We start from the raw sequence: 27,815 nt of genomic DNA on the forward strand, positions 1-27,815 counted from the left end.
GCCCCTGGAGGTATCATGTGAATTATTCCATTTCAGGTCAGATTTACTGATCCAAGGACTCAGTGTGGAGACCCCCTTTTGGGGGGGTATTTTCTTATCTACTTACCATATGACTTCCTAAATATTCTTACTCATCAAATTTTGTTATTCTTTTTTTTTTTTAATATCCACCTCCTTTCATTCTTAGCTTGTATCTTATTCCTTTCAACTTAGGGTGACTCCATGGATTTCAAATTCCCATATGTGTGAATTGGGCGGCTATATAAATTTGTTAAATAAATAAACTGCCTCTTTACGGTCTTCTGTATTTTCAGATTCTTGTTATGATTTATTATATTTATAATTTGCAACAATATTTGTCTTTAGTGTCCTTTGAACTTTTTTTCTCCCATCTCCTTACTCCTTTCTATCTTCTGCCCTTTTCTTTTTCCTCCCAGTGACTCATGCCATTTTTTCTACCTAGGTTGTTCTGGGGTGTGTAAGATAATCAGCGCTGGGGTTATTTATTTATTTGTTTGTTTGTTTGTTTGTTTGTTTGTTTGTTTGTTTGTTTATTTATTTATTTATTTATTTATTTATTTATTTATTTATTTATTTATTTATTTATTTATTTATTCACTCTTAGTGTAAGTAAAGAGCTGCTGTTGCTAGCTAGCATCAGTTCAGCCAAAAGATTATGGCACAACTAGGGGGAAGTGGAAGGCAGTCAGTCAGACAAGGAGTGTGGGCACTGAAACTCACCATTTATGAAATTATATGCTGCTTACAGTTTTTTTAAAAGCACTAACAAGCCTATTAAAAGCTTTCCAATTTTTGAATTACCCCTTTTATTGATTTTTCATTATTTGCGTTGCATTTGGTTTGTCAGGGCTATTGCTAATGCCAAGGAAAGGCACCTAGTGGAAAGAGGTCTCAGAAACGTGATGGTTAAATATAGAGCAACAGACTTTCCTGCACTTTTGACATCCTTATCTCTAGAGTGCTATGCTGATTTATTCCCTTTTTTAGAGTCAAAGTTTCTTGTGCAACTATATTAAATTATATCCTTGCTTGGGAATATTTTTGCCTGCTAGCTGCATTTCTTATCTTTGTTATGAGGTGTATGTGTGTGTTGGGGGAGAGGGTTAGTCTTTTTTTAGGTGAGTTACATCTTTAGCATGAAATTCATGCTAAACTTCAACTATAACATATTTGTTCTTGCTTTCTCTTCCTGTTGCTGTTTTATTGCTTGCTATTGCTAACTAATGGTACCTGATGAGATAGATTCCCTCTGTTTCCCAAGAAAGTGTTTCGTTTTGCTACTTTCAGTTCTTGCCTCTCTTTCTTCTTTCTGTCATATTTCTGATCATGCAAATTTGGGTCCTGTGAGAAATCAGACGCTATGAAATATGAAAATTGCTTGGAAAGTAATTGAAGAAACAGTGTGACATACGAAACCCATGGAGATAATGCTCACACCTACTTGTTCACAATATTTAATTTTTAATGACAGTTTTAATTAATAGAATATAGGTCTTTGGGCTTTTCAGAGGCAAAGAGGAGATGGAAGGGAGTTGCGGGACGGTGAAAAAAAGGGTGCCATTAAAATATGTGAACTAGACACTCTTGACATGAGTGTATGACTATGTGTGTGTACGAAGTCTCCAAAGCAATGTAAAAGTTACCATTATGCCATAAAAAGCAGATTAAGTCCCTCATCAGTTTGCTGCCAAAATCCATTTTGAGGCAAGGGCTCATCTGTAATTTGCTAGCTCCCGAGAGACTTTTTTTTTGTATTAAAATCTATGAAAACAATTACCTGCTGTGATTTCTTTTTAGAATGTATAAAAATACATCTGACAATACCATTTCCATATAGGTAGTATGGAAGGAATATCACAAGCCTGTTTGTTGATAAGTTCTGTAAAAACAAATAATAGACAAAAGTATAAACATGCAAAAGTTTCTGCTAAGGGGCTGTAGGTAGGCAGAAAAAGTAAGCATCTTGCATTCAACTTTTGTTTTTCCAAGAATGGCGGAAGGAGAGTAAGTGTGAACAGAAGAAAGAAATTTTGCTCAGTGACTGCAAATTAATTGGAAAAAAATACAGTATATAAGAATCATTTGCAAGAATTAGTGCTTTTGTTGTTGCTTTTGATTTACTTACTGTGTTCTTTGACAATAACTATAAATTACTAGTTATACTGCACTTACCGTATTGCTAATCTCCCAAATATGAAACGCATGCTCTAGGAAGGAAGGACAATCCTTCAAAATATATGTTTCACAACAGACTCATGCAAATCACAACTTTTTAAAACATTAAAATAGGTCTTTTTTCAGAGTGTTGCAACTGCTTCAAAATGTGTTCCTGTCTGTTTAACTGTGTGTGAATACATACTGAACCACTTAGTTTTATATTTTTTCTAGGAATAAAGAATTTGCACAACCCTAATTAATTCAAGTATTGCGTGGGTTTATTTTAGTTAAGGCAGGGGTGTCAAACTCGCAACATCACATGACATGTCGCAACATATCGCGACTTTTTCCCCATTGCCGGCAATGGGGTGGGCACGGTTTTGGCGTGATGCATCCAGCTAGCGGGCTGGCAGTTTGACACCCCAGACTTAAGGGGTAGATTGTTAATTTGCTCCTTGTCCTCAGTATAAAAAGTATGGCTCTGTTGGCTGTAATAAAAATCATTAGGGATCTTTAATTTCCCCAAGATTGTATATCTTTGATGCTTTCCGGCATATTTCTTTAATCAGGTACCTTCCAGATGAGCTTGGGCTACTACTTCAAACAGCTGCAGCTATCACAATCAATCATTGGAAATGCTAGTATGTGGTCGCCTTAATGTATACTGATTGCCTAAAAGTCCAATTCTCCTTAGCATTTTAAGGCTTGTTCTGTATGATTGGGTAGTTTAAGATATTGTTTTTCCTTTATGCTGAATGCTACTTCTGATCATTTTCAGAATTCTGAAATCTACAAGTTGACTTTGGATCAATACAATGAGGCAGTCACCAATGCAGAAGATGAAATCAGGTAAAAAAAAAAAAGCCCTCATTTTTGCTTTATCTTTGATACATATAAATGTAATGGTTTCCACAAAGTGTCAGTGAAATGTAGGTCACCTAAAATACTTTCTCCAAAGTTTGATACAAGTCTAGATTGGAAGTCAGATGCAGTCATCAACACCAAACCCTGATACATTCATATAAAAGTCTGTAAGAGTAGTGAAAACATTGTCTCCAAAAAAAAAAAAAATCCCAGAAACCCAATGATAAGGTAGTAGCATTGTCACCCCATTCCTACCAGACTGATCCCAGGTTATTACCCTGCCCTAGCCTTATGGATCCTGCAGTATGCCTCATGTGAAACCTTCCTTCTGCTAGAGACACTCTGAGAGAGGAAGGGTGAAAGGACATCACTGCCCCATCCATTGGCTGTTATTTCCCACTTACCTGCTTCTCTCATCACCTCTACCATCCCAGCCTCTCCTTGTTATGACTTTAGAATGAGAAAAAACTACATTTCCAGAGTGCAGATTAAGAGCAGAGCAAGCAGGTACGGAGCAGCTAGTCCTGGCCCTGTGGTAATGTGGTAATACTTAAATGAGGAGCTATGCTAGTTGTATGGCAACTCTACTGCTATGTATGTATGCTTTTTTCTTTGGTTCTGGTTTGCCAGAAAACTGGCATCTTTACTTTCACTCTCTTCTTCACATCAGTCTACTTTGTTCTACTCCAAGTTATTCACCCATTGAAATGGGCAGGAAACAGTGTTGCCTTCTTATGGACTGTCCCTGCAAGTTGAGAGGTCCATGCCCTACAGAACTTATTTTTTTTCTTATGTATTATTACAGAAAATGACTTAAAGTTCCATGCAGTAATTCTGAGACCTCAGACAATGGCCCACAGACCACACATTTGAAATTTGTAATCTAGATCAATTTATATTGCCAAGGACTAAATGTGTTTATCTGTGATTCTTGGTGATTCTGCAATTAGAATCAGCCAAAACAGTTCTATGGTTTAGTAAAGTCTAAATGACATCCCTAGGGGCAGTCTGTTCCATACAATGCAAGACTACTATTGAAAAGACATGCTTTTTTATCTTGGTTCCTTTAAATTCCTTTGAATGGGACCTTTAACAAGCCCTCTTTAGATGATTGGACTACACAAAGCGAATCATACTTGGGAATGTATTCTTTGATGTAACCCAGTGCTATGCCATACAAGCCTTCATACATAACCAGCATTTTGAATGGAGTCTGGAAGCCTACCTGTAGTCAGTACAGTCTGAGTATCACAAATTGTACTAGTTGCAGCTTCTGGGTCATGGCTATAACAATGTACTAGTTCCAGCAGGAAGTTTGACTCCAGAAGGATCCCCTAGTCACAGAACAGTTCTTTTGGGAAACTGCAGCTCCATTGAGAGCAATCCTGACTGATCAAGTTTGACTCAGCCTTCCATTCTTCCAATGTTGGTAAAATGAGGACCCAGATTGTTGGGGCAATATGCTGATTCAGTAAACCGCTTAGAGAGGGCTGTAAAACACTATGAAACCATATATAAATCTAAGTGCTATTGCTATTATTGTTCATGCCTATACCCAGGAATCTTCTCAAACTGACAATTTGCCACCTAGGTGACTAGATAAGGTTCAATGGCATTCAAAAGGATCAGACTTTGTTTTCTTGTGCCCACATAGGGACTCCATACTAATTCCCTGTTTGACTCCTCCCCTTGGCTCACCCAGTGTGTCTCCTACAACAGCCCATTTGCAGCTTGGCCCTAAGTAGTGATGTTTAACTGGTACATTAACATCTCTCTACGATGTACTGCTCACTGGTGACATGTTGTAGAGCAGGGGTGTCAAACCCGATCACGTTGTGGGCCGCATGTGATGTATCGGGATTTTTTTCCCCCCATGAGCTGGGGTTGGCATGGCCTGCGCAGGCTGCATCCAGCCTGTGGGCCGCATGTTCAACATGCCTGTTATAGAGAGTAAGGAAGGTGATGTTGACAGAGATATGCAAGATCCATTACTAAAGTGATGAGAGGTTAAACATATTTTAAGTCTAAAACAGACTGAAAATATATGGAAGAGATTTAGAAGAATTCCTAGGAGAATAAACCCAATCAAACTTATAGGATTCTGTTATAGCCACTTTAAAACACACATCATCCCTAACAGCCACATCATTTCTCCCAGTGCTTTCATATAGTTAACATGGAAAAGGACCAATCCCTGTGACACTTAGCATTGGAGCAGTCAAGGGTTGAAACTCTCTTCCTCTTCAATAACCAAATGGAACCACTCACTCAAATAGGAGACAGGTTTGACAAATGAGGAAAAAACCCAAGGGTTTGTAGCTACGTTGTGGGAAAAAATTGGGGTTGAATTTAGGCCAATTTTGTTTTATTTCAATTGTAGTTAACATTTTGAAGACCCTGTGATATGTAGTGCCTTTATATAGCCTTCATCTTGGGCAGGGGGTGTAGTGAGCTTGATAGGGGCTCCAAGAAATCTAAATTATTGTCATCTATATCTTTATTATAAATTAAATAATAGATTCCCACATATGTAAAACAACCATTATATGGTTGCTCAAATACCATGCATACATCCTATTTTTGGTACCGGTATTACAAAGTGGTCCTAGCCTTGAAAGGTTGTCACTGGAACAAAATTCGCTAGCTACTAACTAGTGCAAAATACAGAGATCTGCTCTGGTTGCCAGTTCTTTTTTAGGCATTATTTAGAATTCTAAATAACTTTGGATCTGATTATCAGATGGATTGTCTTCTGATAGGAAACTGTAAGGCCAGTGAAGCTCTGTAGAAAAGGCCTTTGTGAGCTGTCAGAGGCTCATTCATCTGGAACACAAGACATGGCTTTCTGCATCATTCTCAGGCTTTGGAATACATTCCCTGCGTCAGTCAGTTCTTCTGCCCTTATATTGAGAAAATCCATAAAGATGCTTCTCTTTTGTCAGGATTTAATTGTTAACTGCTTTTATTACTAAATGTAATTTTTAAACATGAACTTTAGTATTTTAATAACTCTTAGCTGTCTTGGGTGCTTCATTAGAAAGGCAGGAAGTGTATATAAATAATACACTTCTAACTTCTTGATGATGCATTGAGTCGAATCATAGAACTGGGAGAGGCCACTTGGGCCATCGTCCAATACATGGCCCAGCACATGAATCCAAATTAAAACGTTCCAGACAGAGGTAATTGCTATCACTGTCAAACTACTCTTACCCTTAGGAAGGATCATAATCTGCTTTAGTTTGGAGTTTGGGATATTAGCTGCCCTTTCTAAAACATCTGCTCCAAATATGAGAAGCAATATTTCATCACCAAGCGATAATGATCACCAATAATCATCAAGCATGAAGACAAGAGTACAAAGCCTGAATTTTTCCACATCTCCAAAACTATATTTCCCAGTAGAAGTCTATAGCATTTGGATTTATTCATAGTTACATCAAGCATGTATTCAGTGAGCACAGGCCCATTGCATGATTTATACAGATGCAGAAATCTATATGTTGCAATGTTTTGCTTCAGCAGTTATAATTAGTGGCTTAGCAAGTAATCAGATCCTTTGGTGTTCTCAGCCTTTTCTAGCCTAATTTCTTATCATTTTTAAAGCGGAGCATAATCCTTGCCTCCTTTGGAATTACTTGCCCACTGTTGGGGTTTGGTGCAGTCTTAGTTTAGATTATCACAAGGGACTTTGTTTCGCGTCTGGCTCACTTCAGTTTGTGAGGCAGGGTTGCTGCACAGCTCTAATCTGAGCTCGGGGCAGAGTTGCTGCTGAATGTCAAGAGCAAAACAGGGTTTTTAGCTCCAAACAGGGTTTTAAGCAGTGATTTTTGGTGGATGTCTGAGACTTGTGTAATGCTTGTTATTGTCTAATCTTGTTCATCATCACTTCCCTCAGATTTCAGTCTTTTCTCCTCCTCCCAAACATGCATATGCTTTCTCCGTCTGTCAGACTTTTGTGGTAGCCAGGTCAGGAAGCAGACTTCACAAAAATTTCTGGAAATCTTCTTTATCAATATAACATATACTGTAACAAACTCTTGGAAGATTGGCAGTGTCTCCTCTTTCCTTGCTCTTATACCAAAGAGAATCAAGGCAAAGCAACTTTAATTTTCTTTCTCATTCATGTTTTGCATTCCTTCTCCAAAGTCATCTCTGTATGCCATCAGTTTTCCCTTTATATGCCAAGGGCTTGAGTGGAACGGGGTGAAGTAAGCTAACATGACCAGCTATGACTGTAGCCATGTTCTTGAAAAAGTCCAGAGGGTGGCTAAACTAGGCATCTGCAAACATGTTTACAGCCTTCATAAGGGTTTATGTGACCTACCCGTTAGCTTGGAATGCTGAAGTAGATGTGTGTGAAGAGGGATTGTTCTAGTCCAGGGGTCTGCAACCTTGACAACTTTAAGGAGCTGAAGTCAACAAGTCTTAAAGTTGTCAAGGTTGCAGACCCTTGTTCTAGTCAATCTGTCTTTCTAAGCAGTCTGGAAGGCTTGAGCTGTCCCTATGCTGGCTTTCCTGGCAAATACTGCAGTGTAGTTTCCTTAGGGAGGGAATCAGGATAATAATCTAGGCTGATTGCTTTTTCCAACTTGACTTTGGAAGGGTACTCTTTCTGCCTGGCAATGCTGCCTCTTTTAAATGCAGAGGGGCACTTTCAGCCATGCATGTTCCTCTTCTCCCTTTTAGGCAGGACAAAGGTTTGGGTAGCTTTCTTTTGTTTTCTGTGACCATTTCCCCATGAGTGTTACAGTGTCTTCTAGAGTCATTCAACCCATATTGTGCCAATGAAGACAGATTTTGTATCATTTTCGTGATGGTTATGAAGATGATGTAAGTCATTACTAGGGAAATGGCCTATCTTTCTAGCTAAACAGAGGAGAATGAGCAAAGAGTGGAAGCAAGTGACCATAGACTTGAACTTGTAGAGGAAAGTTTGGAAAATGTCAAAGGTGATGTGTTGATTGCTCAATTTCGTGATATGGAGTTTGCAATTCGGATCCGTGGGTTGGCTGAGGACCCAAAGGAGAATTTAAGACAAGTAATTGCGGATGCACTTGGGGATGCCTTGTCTTGTGGTCAGGAAATTTACTTGGAAATAGAGCGTGTTTTTAGGGTGAACTCATGGATTGCTCGACAAAAGAATTTGCCTAGAGATATAGTGGTCTACCTTACAAGAAAGTCGAGACGTAATGAAATAATGCAGCTCTTTTACCAACAGAGATTTAAGATTTTAAATCAAGACGTTATTCTTTTAAAAGAAATTCCAGCGAAAATACTTAGAGCGCGCAGAGACTATGCTTTTTTGGCACAGGAGCTTAAGATTAGACAAATAAATTTTAGATGGGACATACCGGTGGGCATAATTGTAACAATAGCTGGCAAACGTTACAGACTTAACTCGATTAAGAAAGAAGCATAGAATAGTGGAATATAATTTAGGTTTTTAATTAACTGGTTTTTTTTCCTTTTTTTATATATATATCTCACTTATTCATGTAAAATTTATATACCTTGTGGAGTTAGAGATATTATTAATTGTTTACTTATATTTGAATATTATCCTGGGATTAGGTTTGGGAAGTCTCGGGGGGTGGGTGGGTGGGGGATGTGGGTTTTATATTATATTGTGTTATATTTGTGATGTTTTTCTTTTTGTGATGAAAATAATAAAAATTTATATTGAGAAGAAATTATGCAACTAGGCCCAAGCATCTGTTATATTTCAAAACCTTCTATGCTTATAGCATGTTTATCACCAGCACAGATGAATATGCTTGTGCTGTGATTTCTACCAATAATAATTACAAACGCATCTCCATAGAAAAAGATAGCTGATGGTCTCTTTCCAAATTGTGCATGAAGATACATCAGTTCTTATATACTTCAACAACAAACAGCAACTATTGACTTTGGAATTTTCACTTCATTCAGGCAGTGAGAGATTGGTAATCTAAAACTCCTCTAAATTGGATTCCATCTTTTCTACTTGAAGAGGACACTCCAGACTCGGAGTGTTATTTTGTAAATATGAATGATTCCAGTAGGTAAATTGCAGCAGGTTTAGTAAAGTCTGTATTGTAGGTCCAATAATGTGTTCACATAGGCTTTTTCATAGGGATGCATTTTCTTATAATAAATTTCCAAGTATTGGAAGCGGCATTTACAAAACCCACTTGTTTGAGCCAGGAACCTGTTTGTGAACCATTAAAACAGCCCTGTCCTTTAAAACGGACAACTGGGGATAGTCTTCATAGCATATTTCCAGCCTTGTAAACAACATAGCAGCTTTGAGTTTCAAAGAATTGTTTGTTCTAATGCAGTTTGCAAAGCACTTCATTCAATTGCTTTGCACAGCCCTGGCGATTACTTGCAAAATTTGGTCCCTCTATAACTTCATAGCCATTGTAAATTATTAGGAAACACTTTACAGGAAAAAAGAATGAATTGGGAATCAGAATGCCCATCAGAAAGACTCAAATCGTGCAGAGGTTCGGTTCAGAATTACTTTAGTATTTGCTCTCAGCACAAAACTCGTTTGATCAGCAGGAGAATAGCAGAATGTTCAGCTCTGCTAGGGTAAAAAAAAAACCAGATAAAAATATCAAAGCTCTGGAAGCTAAGGAACTATTTAAATATTATTTTGCGCAATGCCAGCATGATATAACTACTTTAAAACTGAGCATGGAAAACAAAGCTGCATCTATATCTATATCCTTGATGTTGTTAACTGTTGGAGTCAGTTGAAGGAAGTTTGAATCTTGAAAGGTATCCTGCTTAGGGAGATGCCTCTGTACCCCTTGTATGAGTTGAAAGACTTCATGGTTTCCTCCCAGGAAAGTATTCAAGAATTGACATTAAAAGGTAGTCTTTCTTTACTGAACATAGATGGAGCTCCAGCAGAGTGCCACCTCTTCCACCTACCAGCTGCTGCTTCTGATATGAAGGAGAGGAAGCAGGAGTCCTTCCATAGGGGTTAGACCCAATTCCCTGATTTCTAGATTTGTTTTTTTAAATCCGTTCCAAATAGGTACTCAAAATGGAATGCCTTTTTTAAAAAATAAGAGGCTATCAGTTACGATCTTTGGCAACTTTATATCTTAATTTGCCTATCTTACTGAAGTATTACTTTGGATTTCCCAGAGTATTAGGACTGAACGTCTTGCTGAAAAATAAACAGTCCTCATATATATAACCAAAGTTGCTGACACATTGCATACATTTTTAGAATATGCGCTCTTAAAAATTAGTTCCTGTTAGAATAAATATTTCAGAAGTTGGAAAATAGTAATTAAGTTGTGACAACCTTTTCTCCAGTTGTCTTTAATCTTGGAACACAGGAAAATTATACTGAAGCCAAGTAAGTTTCTAGAAATTATGTTCCTAGTTGCCAAAAAAACAATAATTAGAAATATAAAGGGTTTTTAGGATTTCCTTCAGGAAGAGATTGAGATCTGAAACTATGCCTTTTATTTGCTGCTCTCTGTTTTGCCAAGCCTTTTTTTTTTTAAATGAAAGCCTTCAGTGCATCACTTTGGGGGTAATGTGATCTCTGTACATCTTATTGTTAGATTGGGAATAAGCACAACACACTTAAAATTATTTCTCAATAGTTAAAATGGTTGCTAATGACTTCCTGATTGGTGACCTTTGAATATGATATTGGAAACATATTCCAAAGAGTGGGAGGATTGTGGTAGAGAAGTGAACATGCCAATGAAAAATCCAAGTTTTATGGAATCCATATTTGAAAGCCTGGGAGCTTTTGTATGCAAAGTGCATATTTTTCTTGATTTTCATTAGTTAAAGTCTCTGAGTCAAGCTTGATTTCTGATAATTTTATTGACCCTTCATGATAGCTTACTTGGCAACTGTTTGGGAGTGGTTTGTCATTACCTTTGTCTGTGATGATTTTTCAGTTTCCTAGTCTAGCTTACAATCCTGTTTTACCAGATGGTTTTCCATCTAAGTTCTAACTGGATCTGACCCTGCTTAGTTTTTTTTCAAGATTAGCTATGTCAGCTAGGAATTTCTTATTATCTATTTTTCATTTACATTTCTGAGTGTATCCCATTGAATATCTTCCTTTTATCCCAATAGTTTTATTGAAGATTATATTACACAGGTAAAACTAATACAACTGCATAGTATAGATATATTAAAAAGGGAAGAAAAAAACATAAAAAGTGCATACAAAGAAAAAGAAGAAACCTCCCCTTTTATCCCCAACAGATATAATGAATATTAAGAATTTATTACTATCTCTTAAAGGAAAACATTAAATATCATTTATCCCTTACCTCACCCTATTCTCTTTAAACACATCTTCAAAACCTCATATCTCCATATTAATTAGCAAATGTTTGGTAAAGATTATCAGATATAGTAACTATTACAAACTGTACTTATATCCAATTTGATTCCTTCCTTTTATATTTATGTCTCCATTTCCTTTCCTTATATAAACAAAATATTTAGGACATCATCATCCAGTCCCAGTCAAAAAAACTATTGAATATTACCAGAAATAGTAGTCCATTATTTTAATCTTGATCAAATAAACGGATTTTATATTCTTCCTTCTTTTTCCTAACGATCTTTAAATAACTCAGGAAAAATTCTCTTTGTCATACTCTGTCTCTTCTCTCAAAATTCTTGACATCATTGTCAAGCCCCTTTTGTAACTGTACCAATCTGTCCTACAGAGCAGTAGAAAAGATTTCAGCGATATTGTTTCTGAAATACATTGGCCAAGGTGCTATTTTAGTAATAAGGTCAAATTTGATAACATGGCAATCTAAATTTAGCATGTTAGAGAACATTTTGACTTCTATGTGTGATTTAGATAAAGAGTAAGTCCTTCCTTCCTTCCTTCCTTCCTTCCTTTTCTGAGATAAATTCAGTAGGATTTAAAAGATACTTGGAGTGGGATGCAGTTTATTATTTCTCAAATATTTATAGCGCTCACATTTCTTTCTTCTTGAAAATATAACTCTAATAGAAGGTACAACATTAAATACAGTGTATTGTCTGATACTTTTAAAGAGAAACTGAATGAAAAAATGTGAAGGTATGCAAATACTGATGGAAAATTAATAGACAGTATATGGTCTGCTGCAAGTAATATTTTTTTGTCAAAAGAAGTGAAAAAAATGTGTATAAGCATTCTTATATGGAAGTAAAAAGTGAGTACCGTAAGTCAATTTAAAGTAAAAGTGAGTTAAATGCAGTGAGAATGGTATGAGACTAGACTGAAGATTGAGCAGTGGAGCAGGCCCTTAATCAGAGAAGATAAAAAGCCAGGAATCTTGTCTAAAAGATCCCTTCAGAGGAGATAGATAAGAAAGAAGCAAGGTGCTAAGGATATAAAGAAAAAAAATGTGGCCTGAACCCAAAGGAAGTTGGTGCTCTGTACAGTACATGGGGGAAAAATCCAATCCCAGCTAATCAACAAAGCAAGAACTTTGGGGAATAAAAATGGGTCCTGAAGCATGCCCACTTCAGACTTGGAGGCATTTGTCCTTCTAGCTCAGTGTTTCTCAACCTTGACAATTTTAAGGCATGTGGACTTCAACTCCCAGAATTCCACAGCCAGCATTGCTGGCTGTGGAATTCTGGGAGTTGAAGTCCACATGCCTTAAAATTGTCAAGGTTGAGAAACACTGTTCTAGCTAATTCCTGGCAGCCTAGTAGAGAAGGACGTGGGTCAGTGTGGATGAATGTGCATGTTTGTGAGAGAAAGAACAAATGTACCGAATAACCAATAAAATTTTGCTGTTTAAATTCACTAACCTCTGTGTATTCCAAAGAACCTAGGGTGCCTCAATGTTCAGTTGGAAGTGATTTTAGCCATGCCTATCGGAAAAAGGCTTACAAAACCTGCATGCCTCAACAGGCTGTTAATAAGTGACCATAAGCTGAACTAGGCGTGTGTGTGTAACAGTGTAATACTTGAAAAATGTGTGTGGCAAAACAAGAAGAGATAGAGTCACAACTAAAGTGATAAGGTCACAACTGAACTGATTGAATATGGATTGAAGTTAAGGTAATTTGATGTATAGAGAGAATGAATGAGGTACAACTCGCAAAGCAAATATATGAAAGAAAAGCAAATGCAGCAAGAAGAAGGAACAGAATCATTAAAATCATGGTTGGATGGCATTGATAGGTTCTCAAAAAAGAGAACCCAAAGAACCAGAGACAATGGAAGAGGCAGTGTGAATGGACCTGGTTGTATGGTTTGCAAGAATAGAAAAGGATGGAGAGGTATAGTGAATAGTGTTAGTGTAAATTAGACTGAACTCGTTGGGTTTTTTTGTTAATTTATGTCTCAAATTCCTTTGACTTATTATTTCTTTCTTCTTTCCTGTGCTTTGCATGTTTTTGCACCAAGAAGAAATGATATGATGGGTATGTATATCTGTCATTTCCAGAGGTCTTGACACAAAAGGGTTAGTATGAGTATAGTCTAACTATTAATTTTGGGGGGTTAGGAATAGCTGTCAGAAGTTCTCTTTATATTATTAATTTCCACTTTGATACTGCCTGACACTGTATAGTGAACAAAGAAGAGAAAAGTAAAAAGAAAACAAAATATACAAAATAGAATATGACCACTCACTATTAAGAATTACATATCTGTTGCAAATCCTGGTAGGAAGATAAGGAATTCCTGGTGTGCTAAGCTGACTGACAATTTGCTGTGTCCACCAGATATAATAACCTGCTCATGTTTCTATGCTCATTCATCACTACATTGTGATTCATTTAGCTGCAATCAAAATCTCCAAATTTGTTGACCCTCACCTTAAGTTCATTTCAATTGTAACTCACCCCTTTAAAGTGTACACAACATGAGTTCAGAAGCTGTTAGCTTAGGATGATTCACCTAACTAAGCCTTAAAGGATGATCTACATTTGACCTCTTAAACTGAGCTTTTACTGATGCTGCAATAGTGTGATGAGGGGTCATTGGATTTATTTCTATTTTTCTCTTTGTCTCTTGTTCAGCAAAAGAGTTGGAACTAGCTTTGAACCTTATGTTCACTTCTCATAAACGCAGCTGTTTTTTAAAAAATGTAATAGGGTTTCCTCTCTCCCAATTCCACTTGTCATTACTCATAGTGAATTCTAGGATGAGATCTTAATTTTTCTCATCACATATATACATTATAGGACTTTCTGGTTTTTATCACCTTTTTACCAGATTAGACCTTCTTATGTGTCATTTATTGTACTGGATAAACTAAAAACAGATATTTTTTTTAACCACAGGCAACAGCTCTTGCTTTTTAGAAATCAAATGGCAGCAAGAACAAAAGAGTACAAATTACAGAAGCTATTTTCTTAGCATAGCTAAACTTCTGTAGGATTTCTCTCTCTCTCTCTCGCTCATTTTTTTGTCCTCTTGACCATCTGCATCTCTGGCAGAAGTAATCTAGTGCACTAAAAGGCTTTTTATTTCCTCTGAATGAATAATGCTGATGTTTATGATAGCACTTCACTATTTCAGAGCATTCTGTAGAACTCATTTGACAAGGTCACATAATAGAAGTGTTGCTCTAAGGTTGGTGGGCAAGCCTGGTTCTTTGTTTGAGTAGAGAAGACATGCATTCAGAAAAGAAAATCAGTGGTTTATGTCAAGGCAGATGAAAAAAGTGTTTGGAAGAGAGGTCATATAGCTATTGCTTGGAGGATTATATCAGTTTTGATTCAAGGTGGCCTGATCTGGTACAATCAATACTTTCTAATTTCTGTTGGGAACTCTAACCCCCACCCCCACCCCGGTTCCCTGGCAGCACCTTAATAAATCTCCTCTTCTTTCATTGTGTTGGAAGTTAACCAGCCTCTTTTTATTTCAGAAGAGGGGAAAAAAGAACCCCATAGTAGCTTGGAAAACCACAGCTTTTGCACAGCCTTTCTCTGCTGCAGCCTCGTTGCACACTACGTTGGTTTGGTGGACTGCCACATATTGCACTGTCTGCTTTATTTTGCAAAATGGCTGCATTATTTTGCGCTTGTATGGTTAGCAGTGGAACTGCAGACAGGAGGCTTAGATCTAAGCACTCACATGCGCACACTCTGCCGCTTAACAAATTCTTCACATCGCAGATCATCCATAAAAGAAGCGGCAGCGTGGAAATAAAAAGCTAGTCCTCCCCACCTCTTACTTTACTTGCTGTCCTTTCCTCAGTGTTCAGAGAGCTGTGAAGCAGGCTGGGTTTAGGGAAGGCAACTTGTTAATCTCCTCACTGCTACAGAGAATAAAATGGCATTTCATTCCAAGCTCTGCTAATGCACTCGCTCCTGGGATAATAGGAGACTCCCTGAAAATAGTGGCCAATCCCCCCCCCTTCTGCATCTTCTTTGTCTTCTTTTGAGTGTTACATTTAGATTAGCTTCTGAGGATTAACTGTTTTTCCAGACTGAATCTGTTTAAGAGGTGATGGGGGTGGAAGAAGGGAAGGGAAAACAGTAAGATGTTCCTGCTTAATGTAGGTGTTTCCAGTAATCCTCTGAAGGCTGGTTTAAAATTTTATTTCCTTTCTAAAATTTGATTGTTTCTTATTAAATTTAGAAACAGCAGAAATTGCATGTGGATACATGTCACTTGCTCTCCAAAAGGCAGTGCTGCATAAGCATTGTGGTGTTAGGAGGATTACAAACTAGTTAAAAGATAAAACTTTCCTCTGAGACCTACCTTCTTTCTATGAGCTTCGGAAGCTACTTATCAAAAGCTCCGTGTTTGCATGCCTTTCTGGCAGGTACCATAACTCTTGTCCTCTCTGAGTCTTTTTTTTTTTAATGCTGTTTCTTTAAAGAATATACTTTGTTGTGTTGTCCCACTAGAAATCAGCTTGAATCCAAGGCACTATTCCAGTGGATTGATTGCTGGAAAAAATTACTCCACATGGGACCATGTATCTGGGAGTTCCATTTAATTATCATAGGATCTTTAAATTAAATGGGCATGACTATTTAAAGTTACGTTGGGGAAGCTGACATGTGATATGCATCCCGTGGGCTCTGTAGGGAAAGAAAAATGTACAAACTTTACGCACAGGCATAAGGCTCTGAAGTTGAATAGTGAAATATGACTGATTTCTAAAACTTTGAAATGTACTCTGGCATATGTCTAACGATTCTGTAATTTTTAAAAAAATAGGATACTTATTCCTCTTACTGGGGAATAAATATCTCTAAATACATTAAAGTTGTGGAAAAAATAGTTTTGATGCATGTGGAAAGGAATGCTTTTGCATTTATGAATAGAACTGTAAACAGAGGTGGCAGAACCTCTTTTTGTTATTTGGCCTAAACAAATGTTGAGTGTTATGCTTAACAAAACCATATCAGGCTTATTAGGAGAACCAAGTGGTGAAGTTAGACCCATATTCCAAAGGATTTTTAGGCCATTTAAGTATGGAGTTTGATAATAAAACGGTGAAAGAAAACTTTCAGGCCTTTAGAACTATCCATAATCCTGCAGAACTATGACCAGGAAGGGGATCAGAACGTCATTTAAGTCTTATTAGCAGGAAGACATTCTGATTAAACAAATAACACACAAAACACTGTACTGTGTCATGTCTTTATTGAGCACATTGAACCAACATTTACAATATTGATTGGAAAAGTATATGAAAACACAGGATAATCACCTCTCTTTGGGTGGTATTAATGTCAGATGTTCCAATCAATGAGTTAACAATCAAGAGTGAATTCGAAAGACCCTCCCCTGTAAAACCACATACACTAGTTGCCACCATCAGAGTCTGTTTTTCATGATATTGGCTTGTAGAATGAAATATACCAGTCAAAAGAAACCTCTGCAGACCTCAAAAAAAGGGATATTGAAGCTCAGGATGCTGAGGATGGTTCATGCCAAATTTTTTAGGCTTCAGCAATTGATTGTCAGGCACAAAGTCACAGATGGGGAAAATATAGGATCCAGTCTGGGTTGGTCACCGGGACCAGAGGGTTAGTCTTCTGAGCTTTTGGGGTCATGCTGGAGCCCATCTTCAGGGAACTTCTCTCTAGCACAGTGGTCCCCAATCTTTGTGGCTTGGAGGCCTGGCTGGGGGCGAGAGGGGAACTGGGCCACGCAAGTGGAACTGCACAGGCATATTGGCCTGCCACTCATGTGATGGAACTACATGTGTGTGTACACGTACCCACCAGTCATGCGGCCCAGTTCCGAATAGGCCATTTGTGCTTGGGGACCCCTGCTCTAGCCTTCATTTGTGCGGAAAATACAACACCATCATTAACTCTTCCCAGGAGTGGTCAACCAAGAAAAATCAGACTTAGAGCAAGATGTATGTCAGTGCAAGCAACCACAGCCACTTATTAAGGGTCCAAGTCAGCAACTTTATTGTGTTCTATGTATAACACAAGAATCTCCCCAGACTGCTTGCCTTCTCTTGGAAACAGCCAGATAAGATTTATGGAACTTGAAGTGTGTGTGTGTCAGGCTTATGCCTCTTTCAACTGCTCAGGCTAGTTCCCCGCTTGACTTCTCTTCTCTTCCCTGCCTGGCTGGAAGTTTCCCAACAGTGTAAAGAACCTCAGTGTAATGGCAAAAGATGTGCAGGCCATTCTTCTATTGTATGATGTCAGCGTTAATGAGTTCACTATAAGGAGAATAAAAAATGTTTGTTTGGGAGCTGCCCAAAATTGATTAGAATATAGGTGGCTATATAAATGTTTTAAAAAATAAATTAAGGTACAGTCCAGGAAATCACTGCCAATCAGAAAACACACTACTATTTTTCTGAGATTGTCTAAGGCAATCTGAGTATTCAATAAGCCATTAGAATAATGTCCTATTAAAGTTAAAAGTAGAACTTTGAAGCATTAATGAGAAATGTAGTTTTTTGAGAAAATGAAACACTATATTCCTGAATAAATAGATAAATATCATCCCAATTGTGAAGCCTGGCAGTGGGAATATCATGATTTGGGACCCCAATAATTGAGGTGCCTATGAATCTTATTGTAGTTGCATTGGAATAACTGTTTATATATTTAAATGCATTTATATTTATAGCTATCTAATGAAGAAATGTACTAAAAATGATATAAAAAGAAAATAAAAGTTTTGATGTTTTTATAAAAGGTAAAATCAGTGCAAGTGAAAAAAAGAAAGCTGTATCTATATTTGGAGTTGTTCCATGTGCCACAGGAACACATATTGTGTTATTCCCAAAAATTAATAGGAAAATATATCAACTTCAGTGTGAACAAGAATATTTTAAGGGGAAGATAGAACACCTAAACAAGAGTTGGAGCCTTTGACATTAATGTCACCCAGACTTAATTTTATACAATTCCTTGCAGGTGACCTGTTGGGCCTTTTAATAAGAGCTGTCTGTTGTTTCCGATGGCCTGTTGCTTGGGAAAGATAAATGGGGGACAGAGAGAGGGAGTGAAAAGAGAGGTGAAGCAAAACTCAGATTTGGCTTCCACTCTATGCTCCCTGGGGCCCTAAACAAAATAGCTTTGGGGAAATGTGATATTCAAGAAAAAAGAAATCCCAAAATATTAGGAGCTGAGTAAGAGATTTCTGGGTATATTGTTTTAGATTCCATTGCAGAGGAAAAGTAGTATATATATATTCTGTAGCACTTATATAAAGAGTCCAGATGTTGATGTTGGATCTTGGTTCAGTTGGCTTAATTTCAGGTGAGAAAAACACACCTTTTAGAAAAAAAAACACAACCCTTTTCCTGTAGTAAAATGCATACTACATTTCTATAGTATGGTAACTGTTATTAGAGAATGGGTAAGTTTGGAAATCATGCAACGAACAAATGGCTTATATTGATTGACTGATTACCTGCAATCAAATAATTTTTTATTCCTCACAACCACATAGATAGATTTTCTCCATGACAGTGTATCCCTATCATGATCTTTCAGGTCTTCTAATGATGCATTCATCACCACTATAATGGAGTTCATCCACCTTGTGGTTTATATTGGCCATTTTCATACAACATGTTATTGTTTGAAATCTGTCTTCATATACAGTATATAAGAGACTTTTAAATCCTTTTGCTTTTGTGCACAAACTTTATTCTGCAGTAATGATGGCAGATGTACGTATTTTAAACATGAAGTATAGTAATGGTGATGCTGAAGTCTGATTTTGAGACTAGAATCTTCTGGGAATGCATTCCAAAAAAGAATAACAGAGTTAACTATGTCAAAGGTGATGAAACTCCAAAAAACACTTGTTATTTGGGAATTAATTGCCTGTTAGTTAATTATCATTGCCCCCCTCTCATAAAAGCTGGGGTAACACTCTTAACAACCTGGTCATTCAGGAACAATTTATTTCAAGGACATTGTTTGCTTCTCTGAATACTAATAATATTCATAATTTTCAATTATGCACTCAATGTGAATATCTGAAGTTTTTATTATACAGAATTCTTCTTTTCCCCAGAGGAAATAAGGTTGAATAGGACAAGAGATTAAGGCTAATATCCAAAATATTTTATAAGAGAAAAATTAAGATTTGCTGGATGATGTTACAGAAACATCTTAAGGATACAGTTTTCCCCAAAGAAGCTTCATCTGAACTATGCCCATTCTAGTTAATTAACTAAAATTTAATCTAGTATTACTAGAATGAATAGTCTACTTATTCGTCAACGAACAGCCAAACTTATATTTTGTTTAGAAATATATATTTTTCTCTGTAAAATATTCAAAATGTTCATTTTCCTCTTCCCAAGCAGATGTAGAATCTTTATTGCTGTGTTGCTGCTGTTTGAAAGAAAGGTTTTGATCTTAGTAGAAACAAGCACTCAACAAGTCCCAAGAAATAGCATCCATACTCATTTTCTGAAAACTAGTTTTACTAGCATTATCTAAGGCTTTGTTGATTGATCAGATATTAATATCTTGATAAAGGAGATTTAAAAGCGGATAACAATGTAAAATTATCTGCAAAATGTACATTTTTGCACTGTTTCTTCAAGTCGTTAGGTCAGGCCATTAGGAACAAAATATTAAAGTTCTTATTGGCAATGGAATCCCAGCTAGTCTGTCTGTGAAGTAAGAACGTTATTTAAAGTTTGTGTAGCCAATCAGATCCGATCATACAGGGATATCACTGAGGGCAACTGAAGCACTCACATTGTTCTTTTGTCTACATGGAAGGAGAGAAGAGATAACACATGACACCCAAGGAAATTTTCTTCTCTTATTGTGTCATTCTGACCAACAAGTATAGAGCCTACCAGTACAATGCAGCCAGACAGCATGCTTCTTTCATCTAAAGAGATTAGTAAATAGAAGCAGATTTCAAGTATCATTTAACGAATCGAAAGCTTAAATAGGATGCACACACAGGGCCAAAAGTATATGTTGACTATCAAGCATAAGAGTGTCCCTGTGTAGAAAATAATGCAACGAGGATAACAGTTTACTGTTTACAGTTTACNTACAATTACTGTTTTCTCTGTTCCTTTTAATAAGTGTTTTGATTTAGGCATATACATTATAATTAAATAAAATAGTATATCATTCTCTTGTTCTTTTGTCTCAGCCCATTATTTTCAGATGCTCTCTCATAGTTGCTTATATGTGCTGTTGACAAAACTGTAGTAAAGTTCAAGGTGCTACAATAATTTGTCTCTTTCCTTGCGATAATGTTTATTCTTCTCTTTATAATATGGAATTTTAACCACTTTCTTTTTTGATTCAAACTGTTTTTGCAACAAACAAAATTCTGACATATTTCTGTTCAACTTAACAACTAAATTAGAGCCCATGTGAGTACCGGCTTTGATTGCTATGCTAGTCAATCTTAAGAGTTAAAGTCTTTCGTGTTCCTAAACAAGAGAACTTGTCCTATTAACTTTGGCATGGCATAATAACTAATATCAATTTTCTTTTCCTCTTAGGAGAAAATTTTAAGTGCAAAATTTAGGAACATTGCCAAATCTAAATTACTCTGCAGAAACCTGTAAAACCAGCATTTTATTTTTTGAAATAACTTATTTGTAGCATTTAATGCTACAAAGCTTTATAGGAGACATTTTGGTAGACTCCTAAGGAAAGTAGTGTTTTTGCATATTGAACTTGGTATGGTGAGAGATTGAAAGATTTAATTTCTCCATAGCCTTCTCAAGTATTACAACAGGATATATTGCAATATACAGTATACCAGTGCACCAAGAAGTACTATACAGGAGTGGTCTCTCACAGAGAATTCCTCCATTCATATCAGCTTAATTTCTACATTTACATTTGCATTTAAGTCCAGGTTGTATTGCATTTGGAGAGGATATAAAGGGGAAGATTTTTAAATATACTTTGCTGAGTTATCTCCAGCAAGGAGTGTCATAATAACTGTGATGCCATTAGCTAGATATTGTTTTGAAATTTGTTGTAATTTATAGTTCCTTCAGACAGTTGGAATTGTCTCACTGCATCAAGCTACAATTTTAGAAAACCTTATTTTTATGGGTTAATTCAAGTTAAAATTTCCACAGAGATGCTCTCAAATCCTGTTCCACTCTTCAGGTTCAGCCCTGGAAGACTTTTGTAGTATAATAAAGAATAGTCCCTCTTCATTAACCGCATAGGGTCACTTATCACACAGATATCATTTTTGACATGTTTCTGAAAACAATCTGCTTGCCATCTGTGCAGTGTAATATGTAATGAATGTATATGACTAGTCTCCAACATGTGCACATGGCAAGATTCCAGCAGTAAACACAGCTTTCATGACATGGTTAACTTCACTTGTATGCATTTGCTGTGTATCACTAATCCCTATTCACCTTTTCTACATCAAGCTGCGATTATATGAGAAATATTCTTCTGTGGAACAATCTAGTTAACTGACATAGTTATGCCTAGGTTTTAGCATATCCCTCACCTAGGTCTTCTGAAGCATTTAAGGGCCAGAGCTCTTGAGAATATTATAGATAAAACTCTCCCAATATTGAATGGTCATTGCTTGCCTAGTACTATTAACAGTACGCAGGGTTATTGTCTATCACCTAGTCTGTTGAGGGTAGAGAGCACTGAGAATCCCAGTGGTGAGTAATCCTACCAATAGTAATAGCAAGTCATGGTTTTATCCTCATTTACCAAATTTTCTTCCATTATCTGTGTTCTTCAAGCACAATTAATGAGGATTTCGCTTACCTATCAGGACAATCTAAACTCTTTTTTGACANTGTCTATCACCTAGTCTGTTGAGGGTAGAGAGCACTGAGAATCCCAGTGGTGAGTAATCCTACCAATAGTAATAGCAAGTCATGGTTTTATCCTCATTTACCAAATTTTCTTCCATTATCTGTGTTCTTCAAGCACAATTAATGAGGATTTCGCTTACCTATCAGGACAATCTAAACTCTTTTTTGACAAGGGTTCTTTCTGTGCTGAACTCCTTGGGCTCTTGCTGCCAATGGAATGGGCACTTATTTTTTTCCCCTTATCTTCTACATCCTAAGCCATTGTTTTTCTTTCCCCACAGCAGGAACATGCTAGACACACAAAGGGCTAAACTGTTGACTTTGTCTTGTGTGCTCTTTGCACTTCTAAACCATGGATGTAATAAATTAGCTTCAGCCAGAAAGTGAACATTCAAGTTGACATCTTGTATATTGGATTAAAACAGGTTTTTTTAATTGATGAAATCCTTTGTACAGCATTTCAGAAATACAATAATTGGGAATTAATTGTGAAGATTCTTACTATAACTTTGAAGACCGTTTGATGTTCCTAGTGTAAGACAAATCTGCTGAAACAAATGAATGCAGCCCTTAGCTAAAGCGGCCATTACCTACCATTATCAAGCAGTCAGGAGAGAGTTAAAGGGAAAAGCTCTCCTGACCACCAACATTGGCCCTATGATGAATGTCTAATTTCTTCCCTTTGTCCTTACTCTGCCACTAATAAAAGACTTGCTTCACATATTAATCCCACTGCAAACGTTTCTCTTAAATAAGGATAAAACCACCACAATGTAAAAAAGATGTTGAGACTCTAGAAAGAGTACAAATTAGAGCAACAAAGATGATTAGGGACTGGAGGCTAAAACATATAAGGAACGGCTGCTGGAATTGGGTATGTCTAGTTCAGTGGTGGCAAACCTATGGCATGGGTGCCAGAGGCGGCACTCAGAGCCCTCTCTGTGGGCACACATGCCATCGCCCCAATCCTAGGCCTTCAGCTGGGTTTTATAAAACCTTTTCGCTTTAGGCCTGTGCCGCCGTGTACAAAAAAAAAGGTTCAATCAATCAGTCAATTTCAATTTCTCGCAGGAAAAAAAAGATCTTGCAAAGTTGGAATTGATTGATTGAACTTTTTAGTCCCACCCAGTCTGCTGTTACCACCGTAGCCACGCCCACCCAATGGGCCACACCCACCCAATGGGCCAAACCCACCTGGCACCCGATGATGCATAAGTGGGTTTTGGGTTGCAGTTTGGACACTCGGTCCCTAAAAGGTTCACCATCAGTGGTCTAGTTTAATGAAGAGAAGGATGAGGAGTGACATGATAGCAATGTTCCAATATCTCAGGGGCTGCCACAAAGAAGAGGGAGTCAAGCTATTCTCCAAAGCATCTGAGGCCAGGACAAGAAGCAATGGATGAAACTAGTCAAAGAGAGAAGCAACCTGGAACTAAGGAGAAATTTCCTGACAGTTAGAACAATTAATCAGTGGAACAACTTGCCTCCAGAAGTTGTGAATGCTCCAATACTGGAAGTTTTTAAGAAGAAAGTGGACAGCCATTTGTCTGAAATGGTATAGGGTTTCCTGCCTGAGCAGCGGGTTGGATTAGAAGACCTCCAAGGTCCCTTCCAACTCTACTACTACTACTACTACTACTACTACTACTACTACTACTACTACTACTACTACTACTACTATTATTATTATTATTATTATTATTATTATTATTTGTATTTTGTTAACTTCTACGGTTCTTTCTCTTCTATTCTGCTGTCTCCAGGCACTGCCACATCCACCATCAAGACTTTTTTGTCTTTCTTATTGACAATTGTTAAGTCCGGGATGTTGTTGTTATTGTTATTATCATCAAGAGAACATATAATAGCATGATGCCAAGCCAAGCAATATTATCAGATTTATGTCAGCAATGATAATAGAAGAAGGATAAGTTGGTGAGATTCCCTTTATTAAATAAAATGACTACATGAAAAGGAAGAGGGGATTTCAAATTCGGTAACTCTTGGGGTATCATTTGCTTCAAGTGGTGATCTCAAGGGGCAGTTAAGGAACAAGAATGTGTGGTGTTAAAACATAACCTGATTAGTTGCAGGACTACCTCACCCCAATTACATCATCCTGTCCCATTAGATTTAGCAGGGAAGCCATGTGACAGGTTCCATCAGCCAGGGACATGCATCTGGTGGGTCCCAGGAGGTAGGCCTTTTCTGCTGTACTGCCTTCCTTCTGGCACATTCTGCCCCCTGCAGTTAAGTTTCTTTCTTCTCTGCTATTGTTTAGGAAGATCGGGCTATGTCTTCGGGCTTGGGGATCTTTGGGTACAGGGAACATTCTTAGATGGCTCCATTGTGATTGATCTTCATGCTCTCTCTATGAAATCTTCATGCTCTCTTTCATGCTCTCTCTGTGTAAAAAAATAGATTTTTTAAAATCCATTTGTTGTTTTATTTAATTGTTGTAGGTCACCCAGAGATGCTTTGTGTGAGATGTGTGGCCTTATAAATAAAGATAATAAATAAAGAAATTAATAAAATAAATAAATTTCTAGGATGCTTTCATTCGTAGGATGGTTCCAACTTTTTCTCTTAATGGATTTTCTGTGGAAAGAAAGGGACATAGCCATGGGAAAACAAAGAAGGGTTGCAAATGGGAGAAGACATCATCAGGATTACTTATGCATTTCCCATAAATGAGACAGAGTGATTGCAAAATGAATGCCTCAACTGGAAGCACTCTTTATACTTTTTACTGTCTGCCTCCAATGTCTTTGCCAAAGAAATTCATGTGGCATGTATGGGTTATCTTACAAAAACCCTATGAGGAGAAGGGATGTGAAATGATTCATTGACATGCATTGCTGAGAAAGTCTTTGAACCTAAGTTTTGTCCAATATACCACTCTGGTTCATTTTTCTTTTTCTATGCCAAGATATAATGGATAATGATTTAGCAGATGAGGGAAAAATTGAAGATGAGGATAACACTTATAAAGCTGAGGAATGAAGTCCTTGGATAACAAAGAAGCAATTTGAAAAGTGGCAAAAGTTGACACATAGGTTGCCTCTACTACTTTTTGTGCATAATGTTATGACATTAATTTTGATGAAGAAATCAAAATTGGACTGACTGAAAATGTTCACTAAAGGAGGGATCCGCCAGAGGAAGGAAGGAAGGTCTTTGCTTACGTAGCTATTTTTCTTTCAAATAGCTCAAGATAATTCTGCATAGTTACACAGGCACAGGCAAATACACACACACACACAGGTACACGATTTTCATCACAATCCATGATTTATTCAATAGTGCATATTGTAGCAGTAAGATTTAGACATTGATATAAAAAGCAGAATCTCTGTTTTCTACAAAACATCAAAATTGCCTAAACAGATAAAGTTGATTAAATAGCCATTCTGACTACTATAGTCATTTGACCTAAATACTAGATTAAAACCCAGCAGAACATGAGTTTTTACTGATACTTTTGAGTAAAGAAGCTCTAAGAGGAAAGATGGAAACATTTTTTTACTCCAGTTGGCTAAAGTGTTTATGAAACTCAAGCAAGGAATAAAAACATGAATAAAAAATTAAACTACTATGCAGTCAAGATAGGTATAGAATAGGAGAAATATCAGTGACCCCATTTGAAAATACCCCATTTTTGCCTCTCTTGAAATTATAATATATTCTCATAGGTTTTTAAAATAAACTTTCAGTGTTAAAATCTAATTTTAAGAGTCTTACCTTACCAATGAATCGAGGGATATTATGGCATTTCCTGACTTAATTCTGTTTGATATTATTTCCAAGATGTTCTTTCTGATGATTACAAAGACATTAAAATTGCAGTGACAGAACAAAATGCCAAACTTATGAGTTTTTGAAGCCTCCTATTAGGTTTTTCCTGTTCTAAACTTTTGGGAAATATTTCATGGAATTTTATGTCTCTGAAATACTGAGCTCCATTAAGTCTTTGTAATTTGTATCTAGGATTTTCCAATGAATGTGAGAAGTATGGACAAGTCTGTTATAATTGTATTGTTATTAATATTGATTTCTGGAAAGTATACTGTAGTAGGCGCTCACTGATTAATGCCAGTGTCTTGTTCTTCATTCTCTGTGTGGATTAGAACTGAAAATGAAAGAATATCCTAGAAGTATTTTGCTGGAAGGCTCAGTAATGGTATTCCTCAACTTATTATATTTATTGTAGTAATCGTGAGACAGATTTAGATGTCCTAGTGGACCACCCATGCTGCAGTTGCCAAAAAAAACAATGCAGTCCTATACTGCATCAACAGAGGGATAGTATCAAGATCATGAGAAGTGATAGTGCCATTTTATACTGTAGTAGTGAGACCATACTTGGAATACTGCATCTAGTTCTGATCACCACGATAGAAAAAAGATGCTGAAACCCTAGAAAAAGTACAGAGAAGAGCAATAAAGATGACAAGGGTCTGGAGGCTAAATTGTATGATGAATAGTTGAGGTAACTAGGTATGTCTAGTCTAACAAAGATGAGGACTAGGGATGACACGATAGCAGTCTTCTACTATTTGAAGAATCCAAAGAGAAGAAGAGTCCAAAGAACCTGAGGGCAGGCAAGAAGTAATGGGTGGAAGGAGAAATTTTCTGACAGTGAGAACAATTAATCACTGGAATTGCTTGCCACCAGAAATTGTGGGAACTGGAAGTTTTCAAGAAGAGATTTGCAACCATTTATCTCCTGCTCCAGAGGGGTTGGACTAGAAGACCTCCAAGGCCTCTTCTAACCCTGTTATCCTAAGTTCTATGTATAAAGACCGTTTAAAGTTACAACAGACTTTTTAAAAAGCTACTTATGACTCATTCTCAAAGTTACGACTGCTCCCCCCCGCCCCCATGGTCACCTGATTGCATTTTGGTGCATTCCACAGTCATATGATCATATATTTTTTTAATGTTTTCTGGCAGAAAATGGCAAAAAACTCTCATAGAATAACCTGGATTTGCCTAATGACCAGGTGGTTTGCTTAACAATCACATGATTTGCTTTACAATAATGACTCACTCTATGATCATCATAACAGTCATAAAATTGAGTTCAGGCATGTGATTGTATACATTATGATCACAATGACGTACGACTAAAATTCCGGACTCCATTGTGATTGTAAATTAAGGACTATCTGTTCTACTATTTAAAAAAGCACTATATTGCTATTCTGTTGCTTTCTCTTTAATAGGAGTATGTGTGGGTAAAAAGAAGGCAATGAACAGATTCACATGAAAAAGTTACAAATGGAAGATAGCATCTGGATTCCCAATAAAATTCCGCTAATGAGCTGTGATGATTGGATGATAAAAGCTTCCTCTTAAGGCACCTTCTAATAAAGCTTTTTTGGGAAGAGGTTAGACAACTGTTCAATTTTTATTTGGCTCTCAAATAAAGGAGGCTCTTGGTTTGTATCCTTCTGCTGGTCTCACAATCCATTCAAATCTGAAACCAGGAACTACTACCAGCTTTGGCTAAGCTGAACGATTTCTTATGGATTCGAAAGAAGGAAGATGGCA

At 37.0% G+C, this 27,815-nt stretch overlaps 1 protein-coding gene across 1 annotated transcript in view; it reads left to right on the forward strand.

Annotated features, from left to right (window-relative positions):
- Window positions 1-2,596: 2,596 nt before the first annotated feature.
- LOC107288258 (MICOS complex subunit mic25) overlaps window positions 2,597-27,815 on the forward strand; it is a 99,713-nt gene continuing 74,494 nt past the window's right edge. Inside the window, exon 1 of the mRNA XM_015816860.1 lies at window positions 2,597-3,027. Coding sequence (XP_015672346.1) covers window positions 2,927-3,027 — 101 coding nt within the window. The 5' untranslated portion in view covers window positions 2,597-2,926. The remainder of the gene's footprint in view (window positions 3,028-27,815) is intronic.

Source organism: Protobothrops mucrosquamatus, unplaced genomic scaffold (genome assembly GCF_001527695.2).
Source record: "Protobothrops mucrosquamatus isolate PMUCROS unplaced genomic scaffold, P.Mucros_1.0 scaffold_121, whole genome shotgun sequence".
NCBI lineage: Eukaryota > Metazoa > Chordata > Lepidosauria > Squamata > Viperidae > Protobothrops > Protobothrops mucrosquamatus.